This window comes from Mobula birostris, chromosome 22, assembly GCF_030028105.1.
Source record: "Mobula birostris isolate sMobBir1 chromosome 22, sMobBir1.hap1, whole genome shotgun sequence".
Lineage (NCBI taxonomy): Eukaryota > Metazoa > Chordata > Chondrichthyes > Myliobatiformes > Myliobatidae > Mobula > Mobula birostris.
The window spans coordinates 29,979,269-29,999,521 of record NC_092391.1 but is presented as its reverse complement, the minus strand read 5'-3'; the positions used below and the strand labels follow the sequence as shown (position 1 = coordinate 29,999,521).

General features: G+C 40.9%; 1 protein-coding gene across 6 annotated transcripts in view; it reads right to left on the bottom strand.

The window, feature by feature from the left end:
- Nucleotides 1-20,253, bottom strand: part of LOC140186348 (pappalysin-1-like) — a 367,560-nt gene that overhangs the window by 166,378 nt on the left and 180,929 nt on the right. For all 6 annotated transcript variants that reach the window (XM_072240504.1, XM_072240506.1, XM_072240505.1 and 3 more), the window contains exon 14: nt 9,422-9,590. In XM_072240504.1, coding sequence (XP_072096605.1) covers nt 9,422-9,590 — 169 coding nt within the window. The remainder of the gene's footprint in view (nt 1-9,421; nt 9,591-20,253) is intronic.

Sequence of the window (20,253 nt, the reverse complement as noted above, 5' to 3'; positions counted from 1 at the left end):
CTTCAGAGCAGAACTGCCAACTGGCGGTGATAGAGTTTTGTACTGTAGACCCAAACCCCACTAGAAAGTGGATTAAGACTGTACAGATTTCACATAAGACCCTTACTGCCAGCAGATAGAAGAGACTTTCATTGCCTTACTCTGGACTGGATTTGAATCAAAGTACCTTGGGTGAAAGGGCACTATATAACACAATATTCTACCCAATCTCTGGTTACTTTCCAGGGTCAGAATTAGAAATAGGACAATGAGAATATTTAAAAAGGTACAGAAAGAAAGCACAATTAATTTTACCTTTCCAGAATCTGACACCATTAAAGGTCATTAGCATGAAATCAGGATGTTCTGAAATGGGGGCTACTGATGTGAAATGGTTTGGCACCAATTTATAAATCACTTCATGGCTTAGTGCTGTGGCTAGCTGTACTAAACATTTGCAGTGTTGCAAAACAGCTACACCTCCAGGTTGCCTCAGATTCTGTGTTACATCTTGAATATGGGGGTCACAGAACAGAAGATAATTCCTGTTTTGTAAGCATAGCAGGTAATATCAGATCATTTTCTTTAGGCTGGCTGCAACTTTATGAATGCAGGCGAAGTGAAGTTATAAAAAACTCCCCAGGCAAATGTTGGAAACTTCTTAAACAAAATTTAATCTTTCTCATCTGAGCACAAATCTGATTGTCATTCACCCTTTAACCAGCACTTGACACTTCCCAAGAATGATATGCTCTTGGCTATATATGTATCTTGAGTCTCCTATGTTCCGCAAATAGAGATGCTGCAAAGCTATTGTCCATTGGTACGTTGGTATAAGTTCAGGACTGCCTCCCTTGTAATGTATCCTCTTTCTTTCCCTCAAACTAGAAAGGATTAATGTTGACTTTATGTAACATAGGCAATAGTGAACTGGCAGCCTCCCTTATATTCAAATTCTGAGGGATATGAAACAGGCTGTGAGCTGCTAGGCACCCACATTACTTTTAATGTTGTGCAAGAAACCTCTGGTCTGCATAGCACAGATCTGTAGATTAAAATAAGGGGGCGGATTTAAAACTCTGAAGGGGGAGATCTTTTTAGTGCTTTCATCTACATAAAATGGAGAAATTATTGGTTGGTTCAGGATGGTGTGCATGAGTACATCTCATGAGTACATGAGACGTACATGAGTCATATACATAAATAAGATTTCTCTTTCAGGTTAACCAATCAGACAAAAATTGCGAACTCTAAAAGTACCAAACACAAGCTAAGGCACTGTACAATTTGTAGAAGGCCGGAGGTGCAATGACTCTGCTGACGTTTTGTTTCTGGAAATGCACTTCAAGTAGCTAAATTGTTTGCCTTCTTTATCAAGATTCTTTTAATTTTTGAACAAGGCTTAAAGATTTCCTTTTTTTTCTTCCTAATATAATTATGTTGTTTGATAATGAGTTGCCTTTTTCGATGCCTGCTCATGTTCACTTCTCCAAAACTTGGTTTATTGTTGTGGAGAACATTCCTTGAAACTGCCAGACCTTAGCAATTACTTGGATATTATAGAGGTCACATAAAAGTGTTTCGTTCTCAGTTGCTGATATTTACCTAGCTTTTGGTTATTTATTCTGGAAACAGATTTACCACTATGGCAGACTGTGGTTTTCTTAATGACAGAAGAAATTTGATAGCAGTGATGATATCTTTCCCACAAATTAACTCTCAAGGGAGAATGAATACATAATGCCAGCCAGACCTGAAAATTAAAGCCACAAATATAACTCTTTCTTAACAATGTATACAACTATAAATTTTATCAGGGTTTTTTTGTGAAGAATTGTCTGAGTAGTGGATATCAGTGACTGAATTCTTTATAATTTTATGAGTCATAATTACAACAATTTGCCAAAAATAATCTGGATTAAAAAAGTTAAAATGTTCAAAGAAGCACTAATCAAGCAAAATTTGACAACTCTTTGTCCAATGCATAATAAGGATAGATGCTCCAAAAATTCAACAGTTGCTTTTAAAAAACAGGGTTAGAATGGAAGAGAAAATGTCAAAGTTCAAAGTAAATTTATTATTAGACTACATATAGTATGTCTCCATATACAACCCTGAGATTTATTTCCTGTGGGCATGCTCAATAAAGCCATGGAATAATAACCATAATAGGATCAATGACAGCCGCACCAATGTGGACGTACAACCAGTGTGAAGAAAAGATACTTGGGGTGGCGGGGGCTGATGATGTTGTGAGAGTGGATGTGAAATTTCAGAGCATAAAGGTGCAGCTGACTGAAGATTACTGATGGTGAGACAATGGAATTCACATGATGCCCTAGAAACCAGACTTGAATAAATGTAGACTTATTATTGGACTGAGATGTGACCAACAAGGGTAATTCTATGAAGGAATTTGAAGAGAAGATTGAATGCATGGATAATTTTTACACTGACATTTCTTCACCTTAAAGTTAATCCATCATTGTGATTTTCTTGTTTATTCTTTTCAAGTAAATCAGAATTTCCATAGTTAACTCAACTGGAACTTCGAGTAGGCACATAACTTTATAATTTTACTGAAACATTTTTTTTGTATGTGCAAGTGATGTGATTTATACTATTATGTTATTGCAAATAATTCTATATATCAGACCTTTTATAAATTCAGTACCCCTTTAAGAACTAATGACCTACTTAAGAGCTCCAAAGTATGTAGAAAGCGACCTGGAAACTGAACTATTCAAACTAAATTAAAACTTTGTTTTGGTTTGTAAAATAGTTTAGATTGTGAGAAAAATATACTGTTTAAAGAAACATTGTTAGTACACAGCCAATAAAAGAAACACGACACTTAATGATTTAAAGATGTGCCGTTCCTCCCTGACAGTTTTCGTGAGCGTGTCAGGGCTGTAATAAAAATGAAATGTGCTCATATTTTACAAATCGAAGACCCTCTGCTTTGAGGCAGTTGAATTTTAGAAATAGTAACCTGTCACTTTGCCATGCAGACAAGCAAATGACATAGCTACCTCACCTAAGGCACCATTGTATGTGTTAACTTTTGAGTGTGGGCGTGTAACCAGGAGGGGACAACCTTCCCTTGACGGTGTCGTTCAGTTAAATATATAGACCTGCATGTTACTGTACTCAAAGCGTCATGTTTTAGCATTGCCACTGACAGTAGGTTTGAACATCAAGCCCTGTGGCCCCTGTGCCTGATGACCATCATCTTGGCACCATGAGTGACTTTGTACTCATTTCCTCTTGTAAACAGAACTTGGTGCTGCAGATGAGGCATTCAACTTGCATGGATTCTTTCAGTTTAAAATGGAAACCTATCTGTACTGAATCTAAAATATCCTCTACATCAACAGTCTTACCACATGTAAAAATGCCCTGGTTCAATTTATGTCTGGCTCTATAATTTATTATTATTTTTATTATTATTTTCTTCAGAAAGAATGAACATTGTGAAATACAAGAGCCACATCATGAAAGTTGTTGTGCACTAGATCTGTTATCAGTCAGAAAACTATTCCTTTAAATGCTTTGCCTTGCTCAATCTGTTTTTGTAATAAAGAAGCCCAGTGGATTGCAAAGGCAGGATTCACACGCGCATAGCTTGCACATGCTCAGTTCAAACCCAGAAAATTCCCTGTGGAGAAATTGAGGCCTACACCAAAACATTTGTCTTAATTAGCTAGAGTCGGGTTTGAAATGACTGGTTGACCCTGAGTGTTAATGTCTTTTGGAAATTACTAATTCATATTTCCCCTTCCTCTGTGTTTTATAGCCTTTGAATAGATTAATTTTAATAGATAGTAACAAAATTTGTTTTCTCTGTAATCCTACGGAGAGAACATCTCACGGTTATAGTTACTCACTGACAGTTATTGTTTCTGAAATAGCAACACAATGGAGAATCCTCAGCAGTCAGCTTTAATTTTGGGCTCTGCTTTCGTAGCCCATGTTGTGTTCCACGAATATTGACAACACTCAGCCTCACTAGAATTCCCAAAAATTCTCGTGACACAAGTCACAAGTGAGGTTATCATTGTCAGTGTGGCATGGAATTATGGGTGGAACTTGTTCTACCTCACCAGGATGTTCTAGAGCAGAGATTCCCAACTTTTTTTCATGTCATGGACCAATTACCATTAAGCAAGGGGTCCGTGGATCCCAGTTTGGGAACCCCTGTTCGAGAAGGACCTGCTGGGAGTGTCATTCTCAGATAAGTTTTGATGAATTCAGCAGTTAATGAAGGCAATAAAATCCTGAGCCCTACAATTTAATATGACACATTGGGTCCTTAGATTATTTAGGAGGAATCTATCCACGATTTGACCCTTGTAGGTCACTGCAAGATTAGGGAAGTTATAAATGGATCATGAAATGTCTATCTCAATGTGATAATGAATGGACAGTCAAATTTTCTATGCAAAATTAACAAGGCCTATTCAATATTGCACTGTTAAAACTATGTGCCTCACCTGATCTCTGTTGTTCATGTGTGGGCTTACAGAGTGAATATTTAATATGGTGGACACCTTGACTAACACCTGTCAAAGATGCACATGGCATTTCACCTTCAGCATCATAGCATTTGATATTAAACTCAGGGTTTTCTGAGGAAAAATATATCATGGCCACTATTAATCCACTAAATACTGTTCAATTACTTCCTACCTTTAAGAAATTAATGTTTAATTCACAAGCTATCAAATTACTTCTACACTGTATGTGTGCTTGTAATGATTAGAAATATAATGACCATAGTGCAATAGAGATTGAAGGATTTTGGAAGCATGTGAATGAGACAGATTTCTGTCCTTTTACTTAATGGTCTTGTATACAGCCTGCTCCCAGACTTTACTGCCCACAGTGCCTGCTTGCATAATTTATAACAGATAGAGAAGACTGGATGACCCTTGTACCCAAGCAGCGTCTCAGGTAATGCACTGGCTTGGCCTCAGGTTACATAAGGCTCCCCTTCAGAATATAATGATGAGTTATTGGCAGCCCAATGCTGTCAGAGGTCTTTAAATTATTTTTAAATATCCTTGACGATGAAAGTCATTCAAAAACAGTCAAATGAACTCCAGTGCATTTTATTTAATTATTTTAAACTACATGAAAAATGAAAGCATCCAAAAGTATTAAGTCATGAAAGCATTAAAACAGTAACAGTGGAGGTTACGATGAGAGTAGACTTCATTATATTGGATTGCAGGGGAGATTGATGGGATGGAGTTTTCTTCTGCTCTTAATTGAGATGTTTGCACAAGATAAGGTAAAATAAAATAGGTAACCGTCTTACCTTTTCAATAAGGGTGGCTGACTTCCTAGTGCTGGCCTGAAGAGAAGCCATAGCATCTGCTCAGGACATTAGTACTCTACTAATGAACCCAGAGGCAAAGCAGGAAGATGGACACAGTGGCATTTTGACCTCCAGCTTTTCCCTGACCTCTGCCCATGAGCAAGCAGGCACAGAAATCTGAGAAAGGCTAAAGAGCAGCAGGCAAAAGAAAGGTTCGGTGTGCCATCTGCACACTTGTTTCCAACCAAGTACTGTATATTTCTGTTTATAGAATCAGATGGGGGAGAAAGCACTTCTCCAGAACCCAGTATAACATTATTGATTGCTGTATTAAGGTAACAAATGTCAAAAAAGCAGACTTAATTTTCTCAGTGAATGAAACCTGGCAGATTAATGAACATCACAGAATTATCAGACCCGCTGTGTTTCACTTAATATGGAAAAAAATATACCCTTTGTTTCATTTCTGTCAACTGATACCAGATCAAGGGGCTAAATCACCTCGTGCTCTATACTGTACAAATCTGTGGACTCAAGTAGAATCATAATGAGAATCAGGTTTATTATCACTGGCATGTGTCATGAAATTTGTTACCTTAGCACCAGCAGTTCAATGCAATACATAATATAGAAAATAAATAATAATAAATAAATAAGTTAGTAAATCGATTACAGTATACATATATTGAATAGATTAAAATTGTGCAAAAAACAGAAAGAATATATATTAAAAAATGAGGTAGTGTTCAAGGGTTCAATGTCCTGTTAGGAACTGGACGGCAGAGGGGCAGAAACTGATCCTAAACTGCCGAATGTGTGCCTTCAGGCTTCTGTACCTCCTATCTCATGGTAACAGTGAGAAAAGGGCATGCCTTGGGTGCTGGAGGTCCTAATAATGGACGCCGCCTTTCTGAGACATCACTCCTTGAAGATGTCCTGGGTACTTTGTAGGCTAGTACCCAAGATGGGGCCGACTAAATTTATAACTCTCTGCAGCTTCTCTGCAGGGTCCTGTGCAGTAGCCCCGCTCCCCCTACATACCAGACAGTGATGCAGCTTGTCAGAATGCTCTCCATGGTACACCATTGGAAATTTTTGAGTGTATTTGGTGACATACCAAATTTCTTCAAACTCCTAATGATGTATAGCCGCTGTCTTGCCTTCTTTATAACTACATCGATATGTTGGGACCAAGTTAGATCCTCAGAGAATTTGACACCCAAGAACTTGAAACTGCTCACTCTCTCCACTTCTGATCCCTCTATTAGGGTTGGTATATGTTCCTTCGTCTTATCCTTCCTGAAGTCCACAATCAGCACTTTCAATTTACTGACATTGAATGCCAGGCTGATGCTGTGACACTATTCCACTAGTTGGCATATCTCGCTGCTGTATGTCCTGTTTCATCATCTGAGGATCTACCAACAATGGTTGTATCAGCAGCAAATTTATAGGTCATATTTGAGCTATGCCTAGCCACATAGTCGTGGGTATAGAGAGAGTAGAGCAGTGGGCTAAGCACACACCCCTGAGGTGCACCAGTGTTGATCATCAGTGAGGAGGAGATGTTATCACCAATCCACACAGATTGTGGTCTTCCAGTTAGGAAGGCGAGGATCCAATTGCAGAGGGAGGTACAGAGGCCCAGGTTCTGTAACTTCTCAATCAGGATTGTGGGAATGATGGTATTAAATGCTGAGTTATAGTTGATGAACAGCATCCTGACGTAGGTATTTGTGTTGTCCAGGTGATCTAAAGCCATGTGAAGAGCCATTGAGATTGCATCTGCCATTACAAGATATGTTACATATCTCCTATGTTACAAGATAACATCAAACTTGAGGAGGGAAGTTACCTGAGTTCTACTGTATGTTTCATTTGAACCTAACACCTTGCAACTGTTTAATCCAACGCCTTTGGGTTTTGTGATATTTTAGCATCAATGCACTCTTCTCTGTAAGAATACGTTCGTGAATTTTGAAACAATTTGCTGCCCCTTATCAGGACAAAAAATGATTAGGTTGCATTTCACCACAACAATCCAAAGTGCAAATCAGAACAACTGAAAACAAGAACCTGATTTGTTTAGTATGCTCACAGCTGCCTTCAGTTGGCAGCTTCAACACTGTTTTAAGAAATATGCCAACTTACAACAGCTGTGAGCTGACTTGTTCTGGGACCCAGGAGTAAAATATGAGAAGTTAATATTTTAGCTCAGGGTGCATGTAAGTTATGTTTTAGAAACAAGTGTTCTCACGTAAGTAGTTCTTGGATATGAAGGTACAAAACTGAAAGGCAGGAAAACCGTAAATGACATTATCCAGATAATAGCAAAATAGTTCCATCCTTTGTCCTCCTTCCTTACTCCACCTCACACCCATTTCTATAGCCATGTCATCTCTTGCCTGAGCTAACCAAAAAGGGTAAAAAAAATTCTTGGGCAGACAGCGGAAAGTGGAGCAGCGAATGGAACTGTTTCCTGACAGCACCAGAGATCCAAGTTCAGTCGTGACCTTGGGTGCAGACTGTGAAGAGCCTGCACGTTCTCTCTGTGACCTTGTGTGATTGTTCCAGATGCTTCAGTTTCCTTTTTCATCACAAAATCATGCTAGGTTAATTGGCCAATATAACTTGTCCCTAGTATGTCGGTGATTGATTTAATATAGGGAGGATAAAAATATTGGATCAAAGTAGGATATGGGCAACTGGCTGGTTGACATTCAGTACAGGCTTGATGGGTGAAATGGCCAGCTTCAGAACTGCATCTTTCAATGCTTTCCAATGAAATTGCTTTACTGCCCTGTTTCTACCACTACTTCCAGGTGTTCAAACCTAATACGTGAATTCACCAAGGCTTTAAAAAATCAACTTTCTCCTAGATGCTCAAGAGTGATTTTTTTTTTATCTTCCCATGAGCTACTTACTGCTTTGCCATGGCAACACAAGAGACCTGATGCAATCTGAAGCAAAACAAACTGCTGAAGTAACTCAGTGGATCATGCAGCGTCAGTAGAAGGGAATGGACTGTCAAGGTTTGGGTTGGGACACGTCATCTGGACTGGGTACCTGAATCACCCCAGATTAACGGTTTCAACCTGGAAAATTAACTGTCCATTTTCCTCTCCAGATATTGCCAGACACGCTGATTTCCTCCAGCAGTTTGTTTATTGTTCTCTTGTGCAAGGTGGTACTTGAAAAATGGTCATCTGACTGGGAAATTTGGAAGTCCACCCTATAAGAATTCTATAACCCAAAGATTTTATGAATATAAGAGCTACTTAGTTTGGTATGTATAATCAATTGTACATCATTGTTACTGATGTTTGCACGTGCAAGGGAAAATTTAAAGCAGGACTCAATCCGATAATAAAGCAATCCTTCCTGTTAATTTTTCCTGGGTTTCCACTGAGAAATCTTAATGTATCATGCACACAAAGTGTTTTATACTTTATGAAGGGTTTATAGATTATTTGCTGTATAAATAGTAATATCTAAACACTTTTCGAAGAAATTCGCAGTTCAAGAATCCTCCTGTCTGCACAATGAACACTGCTTACAAACTTCAACCCAATAGAACTTTCCTCATGCAGGGCCCCAATCAAATCCTGTGCTTCAGATAAGATTAGAAGGCATTTTCATATGATACATCTTTGAAACAAATAATGAGGATTATAATCAATACTAAGTGGATAACTGAGACTGGGAATCTGGTAAATGGATCGGAGTGGTATCTCTGGAGAAGCTACAATCAAGAGAGAATGCTCAGTCCTCATGGGAATGATGGGACTGATCCCAGCTTCTTAATTGCCTTGTAGAACCACGTACTATCTTGAAACGTTCTCTTTGTCATCGAGCAGCAATGTTAGGTAACATCCACCTGGGGGCTGCAGTTTTCTACTCAATGTCTGGCATTCACAATAAATGATGTCTGCAATGGCAGCTTTAGCTTCCTACACCCAGTACTGTAATTTCCAAAGCTTTTCCTTTGAAATATTAAATGTAGTCTGAATTGAGATAGAATAAACAAGCCTTACTGAATCAAGGCGTTAGAGAAATAGCTAAGTGCAATATTAGAATTTCTTGTTGTTGACAATCCCAAAGATATAAAGAGTATCAACTGACCTGGCGCTTAGAGGTCTCTTCGTCTCTTCGCTGGTGAAGCACGTAGCCTTCCTTGCAGGACACGATGCATCGGTCCCCATTGTAGTGCCCAGCACCCGTACAGTTCAATATTGCATTTTGAAGACTGAGCTCCTGACAGTCAGTGGCTTCACACGAGTAGTGGACGCAGCTGAAAGAGAGAAAGAAGAAATGGATTGGACTTGCTTTTCCTCTTCCTGTATTCTCAATATGTTTTAATGAACCTATAGTAGATGATTAGTGATGGTTCACATTGACGATGGCATTTTCTGAACCATATGACTTTGTTTCCCTGTTTACACCAGATTGCCTGCATCACAATAGGTATGCAAATAGATCAAACCTGTAGGTGTACCTTTTAGATGATAAAAGCTTCCAAATAATTCGAACTAAACATATTATTATAGTTAAATTAGGATGAAACAAGATACAGAATTTGCCCTAAATTGTGCAGCCGTTTGTGCGTCAAGGATTCAACTTACTGAGAATGCCATTTTGGGTTTTAACAGTTCTATTATTTATTTCCCAGCTGCATAGAATGTGCACAAAATCTTGTAATGCAGAACATGAAAATTGATTGTTGAAAGGTAAAGGTCACAGAATCCATTTGTTCCTTTTTTTGCATTTTCAGCAGAAAATACGGGCAGTGAATTTATACATCAGAAGATATAGATCAACACCTGCATCATAAATAAATGTGAAGTGAGCTCAATCATTTTCTTTCCATACAACAGACATTGGCATTTATTGTCCATCCTTTATTACTGTGGAACTGAGTGACAGGTTATGCCATTTCGAAGTCCAGTGTAAATCCTGTGGAATCTTAGCAAGCAACTGTTAGAACCTGTTGGGTATTCAACAACAAAATCTCTGGCAGAGCTTAGCTAGTGAATTTGGGAACTTCGTGATGGTGAAGCTGACTGGCACCTGAACTGAAGTTCCACAAGCATCAACATCAAGGTAATTTATATCATGGGAAAAAACAGAAGATAAACTTCCCTATCTAGTTTTTTGAGGAGGGACCTCCTTCAAAGGAAGTCCACTTGGAAATAGGGTGGGCTTTAATAAGGTTTTACTATATTGCCTACAATTGTTCATCTTGTTCTAATTAAACATTAGATCCCCACTGAAGTGAGGGTTTGATGAACTTATTATTATCCTCTTTCAGAATTTTATAGCTAGTTACTCCCGGTTACGCCATGGCGTATAGAGCAAAAATGGAGGTCCACCATCTCTGTCTCTCCTTGGCCATCTTCTCTATTGTGCTCCAGGTGTGGTTCAGGGTTCTCATTTCTGACTGGATGGAACAGTGCCAAGCATTAATGCTGTGTTCCTCATTACAAGATTTTGGTCTCCTGCGTTTCCTCCACCCCCTCAAGGGTCCACTGATGTCCTGTCTTGATGATGGAGTTGGCCTCTTCTCTCATCACATGCCCAATCCATCTCCAACGTTTCCTCATGATGATTGTAGCCACGTCCTCTTAGTGACACTGTAGGAGTAGGGCCTGGTTGGAGATCTTTCTTGGCTAGAAAATAAGGAGTTTCTTCTGGAGGCTCATGGTGAAGAATGACAACAGCCTGGCAAGGTTGTTCTCTGCCAGGTACCAGCATTCTGCCATGTACAAGAGTGTGGACAGAACAGCCCTGGTACAGCTTCACCTTGGTGTACATGAGGTGTCCAAATTACTCACTGAATTGATATTTTGATACAGACTTAAAGTCATAAGATTTTTAGTGTGTACATAAGACGGGAAATAATGAATATATCTTTGCATTGATTCATGTATTGCTCAGTGGGAGCAGTTGATGTTGATGTCATTATTTGTAATTTTGAATTTGTAGATACCACATTCCATTAAATGATACATATTAGGACATAAGCAGGGTTACAATTTCCTCCCTAACACTCAGAGCAATTTCTGGGTACCTACACAGCCAGACCAATCCAGGGCAAGTTTCGACATAAAGGCAGCTTTTCTTTAAATAGCCCAGTGAGGATCCCAGTTAAATCCATGGCAATTATAAGAATGTGAGCTTTTCATTTTCATTTTCATTTTAAAAATCTAGATAACTCAAGTGCACAAATAGCTTTGGATATTGTGCATTTTAATATAGAAACCTGCAAATAACTATTTCTGATGATAAATCCCAAAGGAATTTCCCCAGTTTTCAACCTAAATTACTTCTGGAGTCTATAAAACTTATCAAATATTCCAACAGGTTTGTATTCTTGCAAGATGTCTGAAAGTAATCCTAACATATCCCAGGGGATTGCTCAATCATTTGCCTTTTTCTTTCAGTCTACTGTTTTCTTTTTTTCATTATTTTCAGTTTAACTTTTGCACTGCTTAATTAATAGTCATCTAGACCTCAGCGTTTTTTTTTACACTTGACCCACTTTTCAATCATACACAGTTCTGTTGTACTTCGCATATCCCAGATGCATAGGTGTTTATTCCGTTCCAAATTTCTGATTCAAGGGGATATTCACCATGTTACTACATTATCTCCTAGAAAGCTGGAGGCTTGTAGAAAACAGGGTGGACAAGAAAGGTTCCCTCTGATATTTCACTCTTACTGACTAAGTGTGAGTTAATGTGTTGAGACTTTAGAATATTGATCAATTGCGCTGTGTATTGCATTAGAACATGTCACTATTGACTTTGAATAAAATGCACAGAACAACTGCAGAAAATTACTACAACAGCTGACCTTCTCAATGCATCTTATCTTGGCTGATGTCACCTGGCCATTTCATCTTCTTGCCAGTGTAGCTCTCGCTGTGCAACTGTTTTCCGAAAAAGTGGAAGTTTTATATATTTGCCACACCAGTTCAGTGCTTTGAGAGAAATGCTTTCTTCGTCTTGCTAAGTTATCAAAGTATCAACTCCGTCTAATAGAAGCCTAGAGTAAAAGATTCACAGAAGCGTGCTCACATGATCCATGTGCCAAGTTATTGGAAGGAAAAGGTGCAATGTTTCCTGAGATTGTTGTATGTATTCCATATTTACTGACAGCATAAGACATAGGAGCAGAATTAGGCCATTCAGCTCATCGAGTCTGCTTTCCATTCGATCATGGCTGATTTATTATCCCTCTTAATGCTATTCCTAATGCCTTCTCCTGTAGCCTTTGGCACTTTTGCAAAACAAGAGCCTATCAATCTCTGCGTTGAATACACCTAATGACTTAGCCTCCTGTGGCAATGAATTCCATGGATTCACCACCGTCTGGCTAAAGAAATTCCTCCTCATCTGCGTTCTAAAGGGACAAACTTCTATTCTGAGGCTGTGCTCTCTGGTCCTAGAGTATCCCACTAATGGAAACAGCCTCTCCATGCCTACTATGTCAAGGTCTTTCAATATATGGTAGGGTGCAAAGAGGTTGCACCCCCTTCTATTCCATTAAACTCCAGCGAGTACAGGCCCAGAGCCATAAACAGTTCTCCTGCATTAATCCTTTTGTTCCTGGGATTCATGTAAACCTCCTTTCAAGGGTTTAAAGCTTCAAAAGTTCATTTTATTATCTAAGTATGTATACAGTATACAACTCTGAGAACCTTCTCCTACACCGACACACCCATTCTTAGATATGGGGCCCATAACCTCTGATACTTATGGCAGAGATGGAGGCCATTTGGCCCATCAGGCCTTGTCCTCCCATTTCTTCCTCAACTCTGCAGGTTCTGCCATTCATTGGCATATGGGGGAAATTTACCATGGCCAATAAACTTACAAATCCACAAACCTTTGGTAGGAAACCAGAGTACGTTGAGGAAAGCCACACGGTCACAGGGAGAATGCATGGATTCCACACGGACAGCAGCGGAGGTCAGGATTGAACCTGAGTCACTGGTGGTGTGAGGCAACAGCTCCACTGGGTGCAATACTGTTTTATCTGGATATTGCTGCCTAGTTTTCTGCTGAAGTCCTCTATGAACCTTAGATTCATAGAGTTTTACAACAGGAAAATAGGCCATTCAGCCCAACTCATCCATGCCAACCAAGATGTCTATCTCTGTATTAAGCCCATAAGCCTCCAATCTTTTCCTGTCCATATACCTGTCTAAATGTCTTTTAAATGCTGTAATTTTGCCTGCTTCGACTATTTGCCTCTGGCAGCTCGTTCCATATACCTATCAGTCTCTGTGTAAAAAAAAATGTTGCTCCTCAGATCCTATTTGAATCTTCTCTTCTTACCTTAAACCTAAGCTCACTAGTTCTGGTCTCCCCTCTCTTGGGGAAAAGATTGTGATTATCGACCCTATCAATGCCCCCTTAATTTTATAAATCTGTCTTTGGTCACCCCTCAGCTCCCTTCACTTCAGAAAACATAGTCCTAGCCCATTCAATGTCTCGTTATAACTTAAGTCCTCCAGTCCAGGTAACATTCTTGTGAATTCTTTCTGCATCCTCTCTCAGTTAATCACATCCTGCTGATAGTATGTTATCCAAAATGGCAGAAGCAATCCAAGTGCTGCTTAACCAATGGTTTGTACGACTGTAACACAACGTCCTAACTTCTGTTCTCTATCTCAGCCAATCACTACTACTACTACTACGTCGACTTAGGCCTAGGGGGCCGGCGTCGAGCACGATGATGGACTCTCCACTTCTCCCTCTCCCTCATCAGTGTGTTCAGTTCATCTACATTAGCCGCGCCGCTGTCTTCTAGGAGTGTGTCGACCATAGTCTTGGGAAGGCGCCCAGGGTTCATCCTCCCATGCTTGGGCGCCACTGCCATATGATCACTAGGCTGGCAGGTAGCTCGGGGTGGCGTAGACAGAGCCCCGCTAGTTGCAGTCTTCTTGCCTCGATTTTAGTGGTGAGCATCGGTAGGTCGTCATAGAGCTCGACGTTCGTCATGTGCTGTTGCCAACTCAAGTCGAGAGCCATCGGAGCATTCGTGTGTAGCAACCATCTAGAGACTTTCACATAGTCTTAGTGAGTGTCCATGTCTCGCATCCGTACGTGAGAATGGACTCTATGACTGCTATGAAGATCCTCTTTTTAAGTCCTCTGGTCAGGTTCGACTTCCAGGTTTCCTTCATGTCGTTCATAGCTCTCCACGCCAGCACCATCCGTATCTTTATGTCCTTCTCCGAACTGATCATTCTTGACCCGAGGTACTTGTAGTCAAAGACTTTCTTAATGGTATCATTCTTCACGGTTTTGAGAGTACCTTCGTCGCAGTTAAATGCCATGTACTCTGTCTTTTTAGCGTTTAGGTGAAGTCCAGCTTTATTGCACTCAATTTCCACTTTTGTCAGTAGCTGCTGTGCTTCCTCCATCTGGTCAGAGAGCAGGACGATGTCATCTGCAAAATCGAGATCTGTGAGCGTAACTGGTCTGACCCTTTTGGTTCGCCCTGGTTTTATGGTAAAACCAAGCTTGTCATGATCTCTGGAAGTTTGACGCAGAGCGTAATCAAGAATGATTATAAAGATATAGGGTGCCAGGGTGTCTCCTTGCAGCACACCAGCTAGGAGCTCGAACACTGCTGTTTCTCTGTCTGGTGATACAACTTTCGCCGTGGTTTTGGTATAGCTGGACTCTATTGCTCTCAGTAGACAGTCCAGCACTCTGTAAGCTTTCAGGATCTTCAGCATTTTACCTCAGTGAATGGAGTCAAAAGCTTTGTGAAAATCGATGAAAGTAAGTATGGCTGGTAGGTTGTTCTTCTTGACTTCCTCGATGATTCTACGGAGAGCAAGTATTTGCATTACTGTTGTGCACTTCTGCCGAAAACAATTCTGATTGAATCTTAGCTTAGGGTCAGTGGCGGTGCGAATCCTGTTCAAGATCATCCGATTGTATAGCTTTGCTAAGATGCAGGTCAAGCTGATACCGTGGTAGTTATCTGTCTTTATGAGGGATCCAGACTTGGGGGACTGGGATAATATTTGAGAGTGACCACTGTTCTGGTTTGTCGCCTTTCATCAGTGCCGTATTACACATGTCCAGCAAGATGTCATCCGGGACGCAGTTCTTCAGGACATCTGGTGGTATCCCATCTGGTCCAGTGCTCCTGCCCTGTTTGAGTGCATATTTGGCCTTCTTCAGTTCCTCAATGGTGAAAGGGTCATCATTGATGTCGACTTGCGTTCATATCGTGGGTACGTCCTCTTCTTCTTCCATGGTTGTTGGAGGGCTTCGCAGCAGGTTCTTAAAGTGGGTAGACCATGTCTGGACATGGTCCTCTGCTGTTTTACCACTTATTTGACCTGATGGGGACTTCTTCTGTCTGCTGATCTCGTTCACTAGGTGCCATGCTTCTCCATGCTGCTTGGCTTCATCAGCAGCCTCTACCTCTCTAATTCCCTCAGCTAGTTCCTCTTCCTTCAGTTGGTCGTAGGTGGCAAAGAGATGTCAGGTCAGGGCCTTGCCTTGCTACTGGTACCATGTAGCCCAGTACTACCTGTCTTGGGTCGGGTTGTCAGTGACACAGCCAGCACACCCCCTGGTGCACTTCGGTTAACCAGGGAGGAGGGTGTGTAGGCACCCAGCACGACTAAAAACAAAACCTGTCAAAGGGCGGATGAACTCTTTGTGAGTCAACGGCCACCTACTCTCTGTGTGAGGAGTGACACGCCACACAGTCTTTCATTTTGCGCCTTGTAAGGCATTATGACGACAGACCACCCAACAAACCCTATACTTCCAGAGCCGGGAGTGCTCAGGAACCCTACGGAACGCCCAGACCCTGGCCTAGACAGGCAGTATGAAGATGCAACCTCAAACCCCATGGAGAGGGTTGAGTCCAACAAGGGGGCCGAGCGAACCGCGCCTCTTTTGCGCTAAAAGGTAAAAACGATCATCTCAACCTTCAACGTAAACGCCATCTGCCTCTTGCCTGAATGCACAGAGTTGGCATCACAGGCAAGCACGTAGGAGATCTCCGTCCCGGGGATCCAAGAACTCAGTCATGTACACCCTGACGAAGAGATAGGGTTCACAGAGGTAGAGGGGTGCACCTCATCAGATGTCAGCAGAAGGTGGAGTAAGGCTGATGTTGAACTGCAAGGCGAAGAAGGCACTGAGGGGCGTAGTCTCAGTCAGTGACAGAATCCTTACTGTGGAATTTGACGGAAACCCGGCAACCTCTGTCATCATCTGTTACTCCCCGCACAATTACAGCGAGGAGAAGGAAGTGGAGGCCTTCTACAGTAAACTTCACAAAGCTGTCACTTCAATACCGGCACATAACTTCCTGGCTGTGCTCGGCGATTTTAATACCCAGGTCAGACTGGAAGATGTTCCATACTCATACCAAGACTTTACCAACAGAAATGGACCATATCTAGTTGATTTCATCCAGGAACACAGTCTCATTGCCGCCAACACACAATTCAAGAAGCAAGCTGGTAAACTGTGGACGTACGAGAACAGAGCCTCCATCTACAGGAAACAGCTCAACTACATCCTCGTAAGAACAAAATGGCGTAATTGTGTGAGCAACACAGAAGCCTACAGCACCTTCAACTCGGTCAGTTCTGACCACAGAATAGTGTCAATGCAAGTGAGACTGAGCCTGCGGCAACCCAAAGCCACAGGTCCCAAGGAGAAGATAGACTGGAAGGCATTCTCCCCACAACCTATTCTTCCAGCCCAGTACACAGTGGAGGTGAGAAATTGCTTCGGCCCACTGGAAAGGGAGGAGGAAGAGACTGCCACCGACTGCTATCAATGGCTCATAGACGCACACACAGATGCAACAAAGAGTTTGCCTACTGTGAAGCGGATGAAGAAGAGCTGGATCTCGAAACATCCTGACATCGTCTCAGCAAGAAGTGTGGTCAATGCTGGTCTTGTCGAACTTAGAAGGAGCGAAAGAGAAGAGCCAAGAGACAAGTTCAAGACAGCAAAGAAGAATCAGCCAATCAGGTTATTATCATCGGCATGTGTCATGATATATATACATATATATATATGTATGTATGTATATATGTATATATGTATATTGAATAGATTAAAAACAGTGCAAAAACAGAAATACTATTTATTTTTTAAAAAGTGAGGTAGTGTTCATGGGTTTAATGTCCATTTAGAAATCGGATGGCAAAGGGGAAGAAGCTGTTCCTGAATCACTGAGTGTGTATCTTCAGGTTTCTGTACTTCCTTCCTGATGGTGGCAATGACAAGAGGGCATGTTATGAGTGATGGGGGCCCCTAATAATAAATGCCGCCTTTCTGAGGCACCGCTCCTTGAAAATGTCTTGGGTACTATGGAGGCTAGAACTCAAGATGGAGTTGACTAATTTTACAACTTTCTGTAGCAAAATCCGTTGAGCTCTGCTGCTCGAGATCACTGTTCCGTAGAGCAACAGGGAAGTAGATCAATGAAGACAAGAATACCGTATGTCTTATTCATCACGCTGTGTGTCTGTGTTGCTATTTTTAGAAAAATATGTACTTGTACCTCAAGGTCTCACTATTCAATAACACCCCCAGAGCCCTGCCATTCACCATATATGTCCTGCCATGGTTTAGCTTCCCAAGATGCATCACTTTGAATTTGTCTGAGTTATATTTCAGTAGCCATTGCCTTGCCCACTTTCCTTTTATAACTTCAGACAATCTTCTTTGCCATCCACGATGCCATCTATTTTGGAGGCATAAGCAAACTTACTAATCAGGCCACCAATATTCTGTCCCAAATCACTAATATAAATGAAAAATAATAAAGGACCCAGCACCAATGCAGAAAACACAAACAAAATGTTGGAGGAATTCCACAGGTCAGACAGCATCTATGGAAATGAATAAGCAGTCAACATTTCAGGCTGAGATCCTTCATCAGGACTGGAAAGGAAGGGGGAAGATGCGAGAATAAGAGGGTGGGTGGGGGAAGAAGTGCAAGCTAATATGTGATAGGTGGAGTCATGATGGTGGGAGAGGGGTGATGAAGTAAGAAGCCGGGAGGTGATAGGTGGAAAAGGTAAAGGGATGGAGAAGTAGGAATCTGTTAGGAAAGGAGAGTGAACCATGGGAGAAGGAGAAGGAGGAGGGGCATCAAGTGGAGGTGAGGAGAAGAAGTAAGGGGAAGGGCCAGAGCGGGGAATTGAAGAAGAGTAAAGAGCGAGGGGGAAAATTACTGTACTTTGGAGAAATTGATGTTCATGCCATCGGGTTGGAGGCTACCCACATGGAATATAATGTGTTGCTTCTCCAACCTGAGCGTGGCCTCATCGTGACAGAAGAGGAGGCCATTGTCCAACATGTTGGAATGGGAATGGGGATATGAAATGAAATGATTGGCCTTTGGAATATCTTGCGGATGGACCAAAGGTGCTCGACAAAATGGTCCCCGAATCTACGTCAGGTCTAACCTCTGCAGTGTGGGCAAACTTCAAAGAGACTTTGCGGTACAGCAGCAAATCATAAGTCATACACTGGCACTAATCTCTCTGCAGCACATCAGGCTTAACCTAACATAAGGCTTAACAATTGGCAGAGTTTACTAAGCAAAATTATTTTATCCTATTTTCCATTTGGATTATTTAGGTCTCACCTGCTGTCCCATACAAATATAATCTTGAACTCCCCCACCTCCCACCCTGTGAGAGTACCAGAATTTGTACAAACCGTGGTACATGTCATCATCTATACTTTTCCCTATAGCTTTCTCTCTTATGTCCAGGTAACTGTAACTCCTCTGTTAAAAATGTACATTCCTGTTACTTGGGTGTTCACTATTATTTAAGTTACTGTGGCCTTCCTGTAAGCTTGAACCAGTCTGGTCACTCTCTTCCGCCTTTCTCATTAGAAGGTATTTTTGCCCACAGAACTACTTTTTTTTTTACACCATTCTCTATAAACTCCTGGGATTATTTGTGTGAAAATCCCAGCTGATCAGTGGTTTCTGAGATACTCAACCACTCTTTCTGACACCAACATTCAATCCATGCTCAAAGTCACTTAGATCACATTTCTTTCCCATTCTGAGGTTTGGTTTGAACAAAACTGAACCTCTTGACCACGACTGTATGCTTTTATGCATGAAGTTGGCTGATTAGATATTTGCATTACTGCGCAGATGTGGAGATGGTTCGTCTTTTGGGGTAATGTTACAATGGAAAGAAATAGATGGAATAATCAGGAAATACTTATTAAGCAGAGCTGTGCTGCCTTTGCAAAAGTAAAAAAGCTGTAAGGAAAAAGGAGGTCTGGGGGAAATTAAAATATTGTACTCTGAGGCTGCAGAAGGGAATAAATTAGTTTGGGAGAGGATTCAATGAAACCGTAATTCAGTGATAGATGAAGAACAAGGGCTGCAAGAATTTTGGGTTATAGTGAATTTAAGAGGATATAGAGTAGAAAATTAGGAAAAATATTGAGCTCAACATTATCAGTAACATTTATACCCAAACACAATACCAAGATCTTTTAAAACAATTCAACAATTAATCATGAAATATAGCTTATAAGAAAATCCACAAACACACTTAATTTGTCACATCTTACAAACAGGAGGGAAATATACAAAAAGCAAATGATAAAATAAAACTTGTGTTATAATGGTCAGCAAAATCCTCCAAATAGTCAACGTTACAGAATACAATAAGAGGACGAGGCACTGTCATTCAGCAGTGCACAGAACAACATAAAATAGGCTTGCAGCCAAGCAGATTTCCAGAATAGAATACAATACTGCAGAAAATAGATGAGGCTTATAAATAATGAGAATGAACCACAAACCAAACAAAATCTGTGGTGATTTAATAGACTTCTAAACTACTACACTGGTCCTGCAGGGGTATGTCTGGAATCTTTACACAAGAACGAAAGCTACTGAATTTCTTTCAGATTTACTGA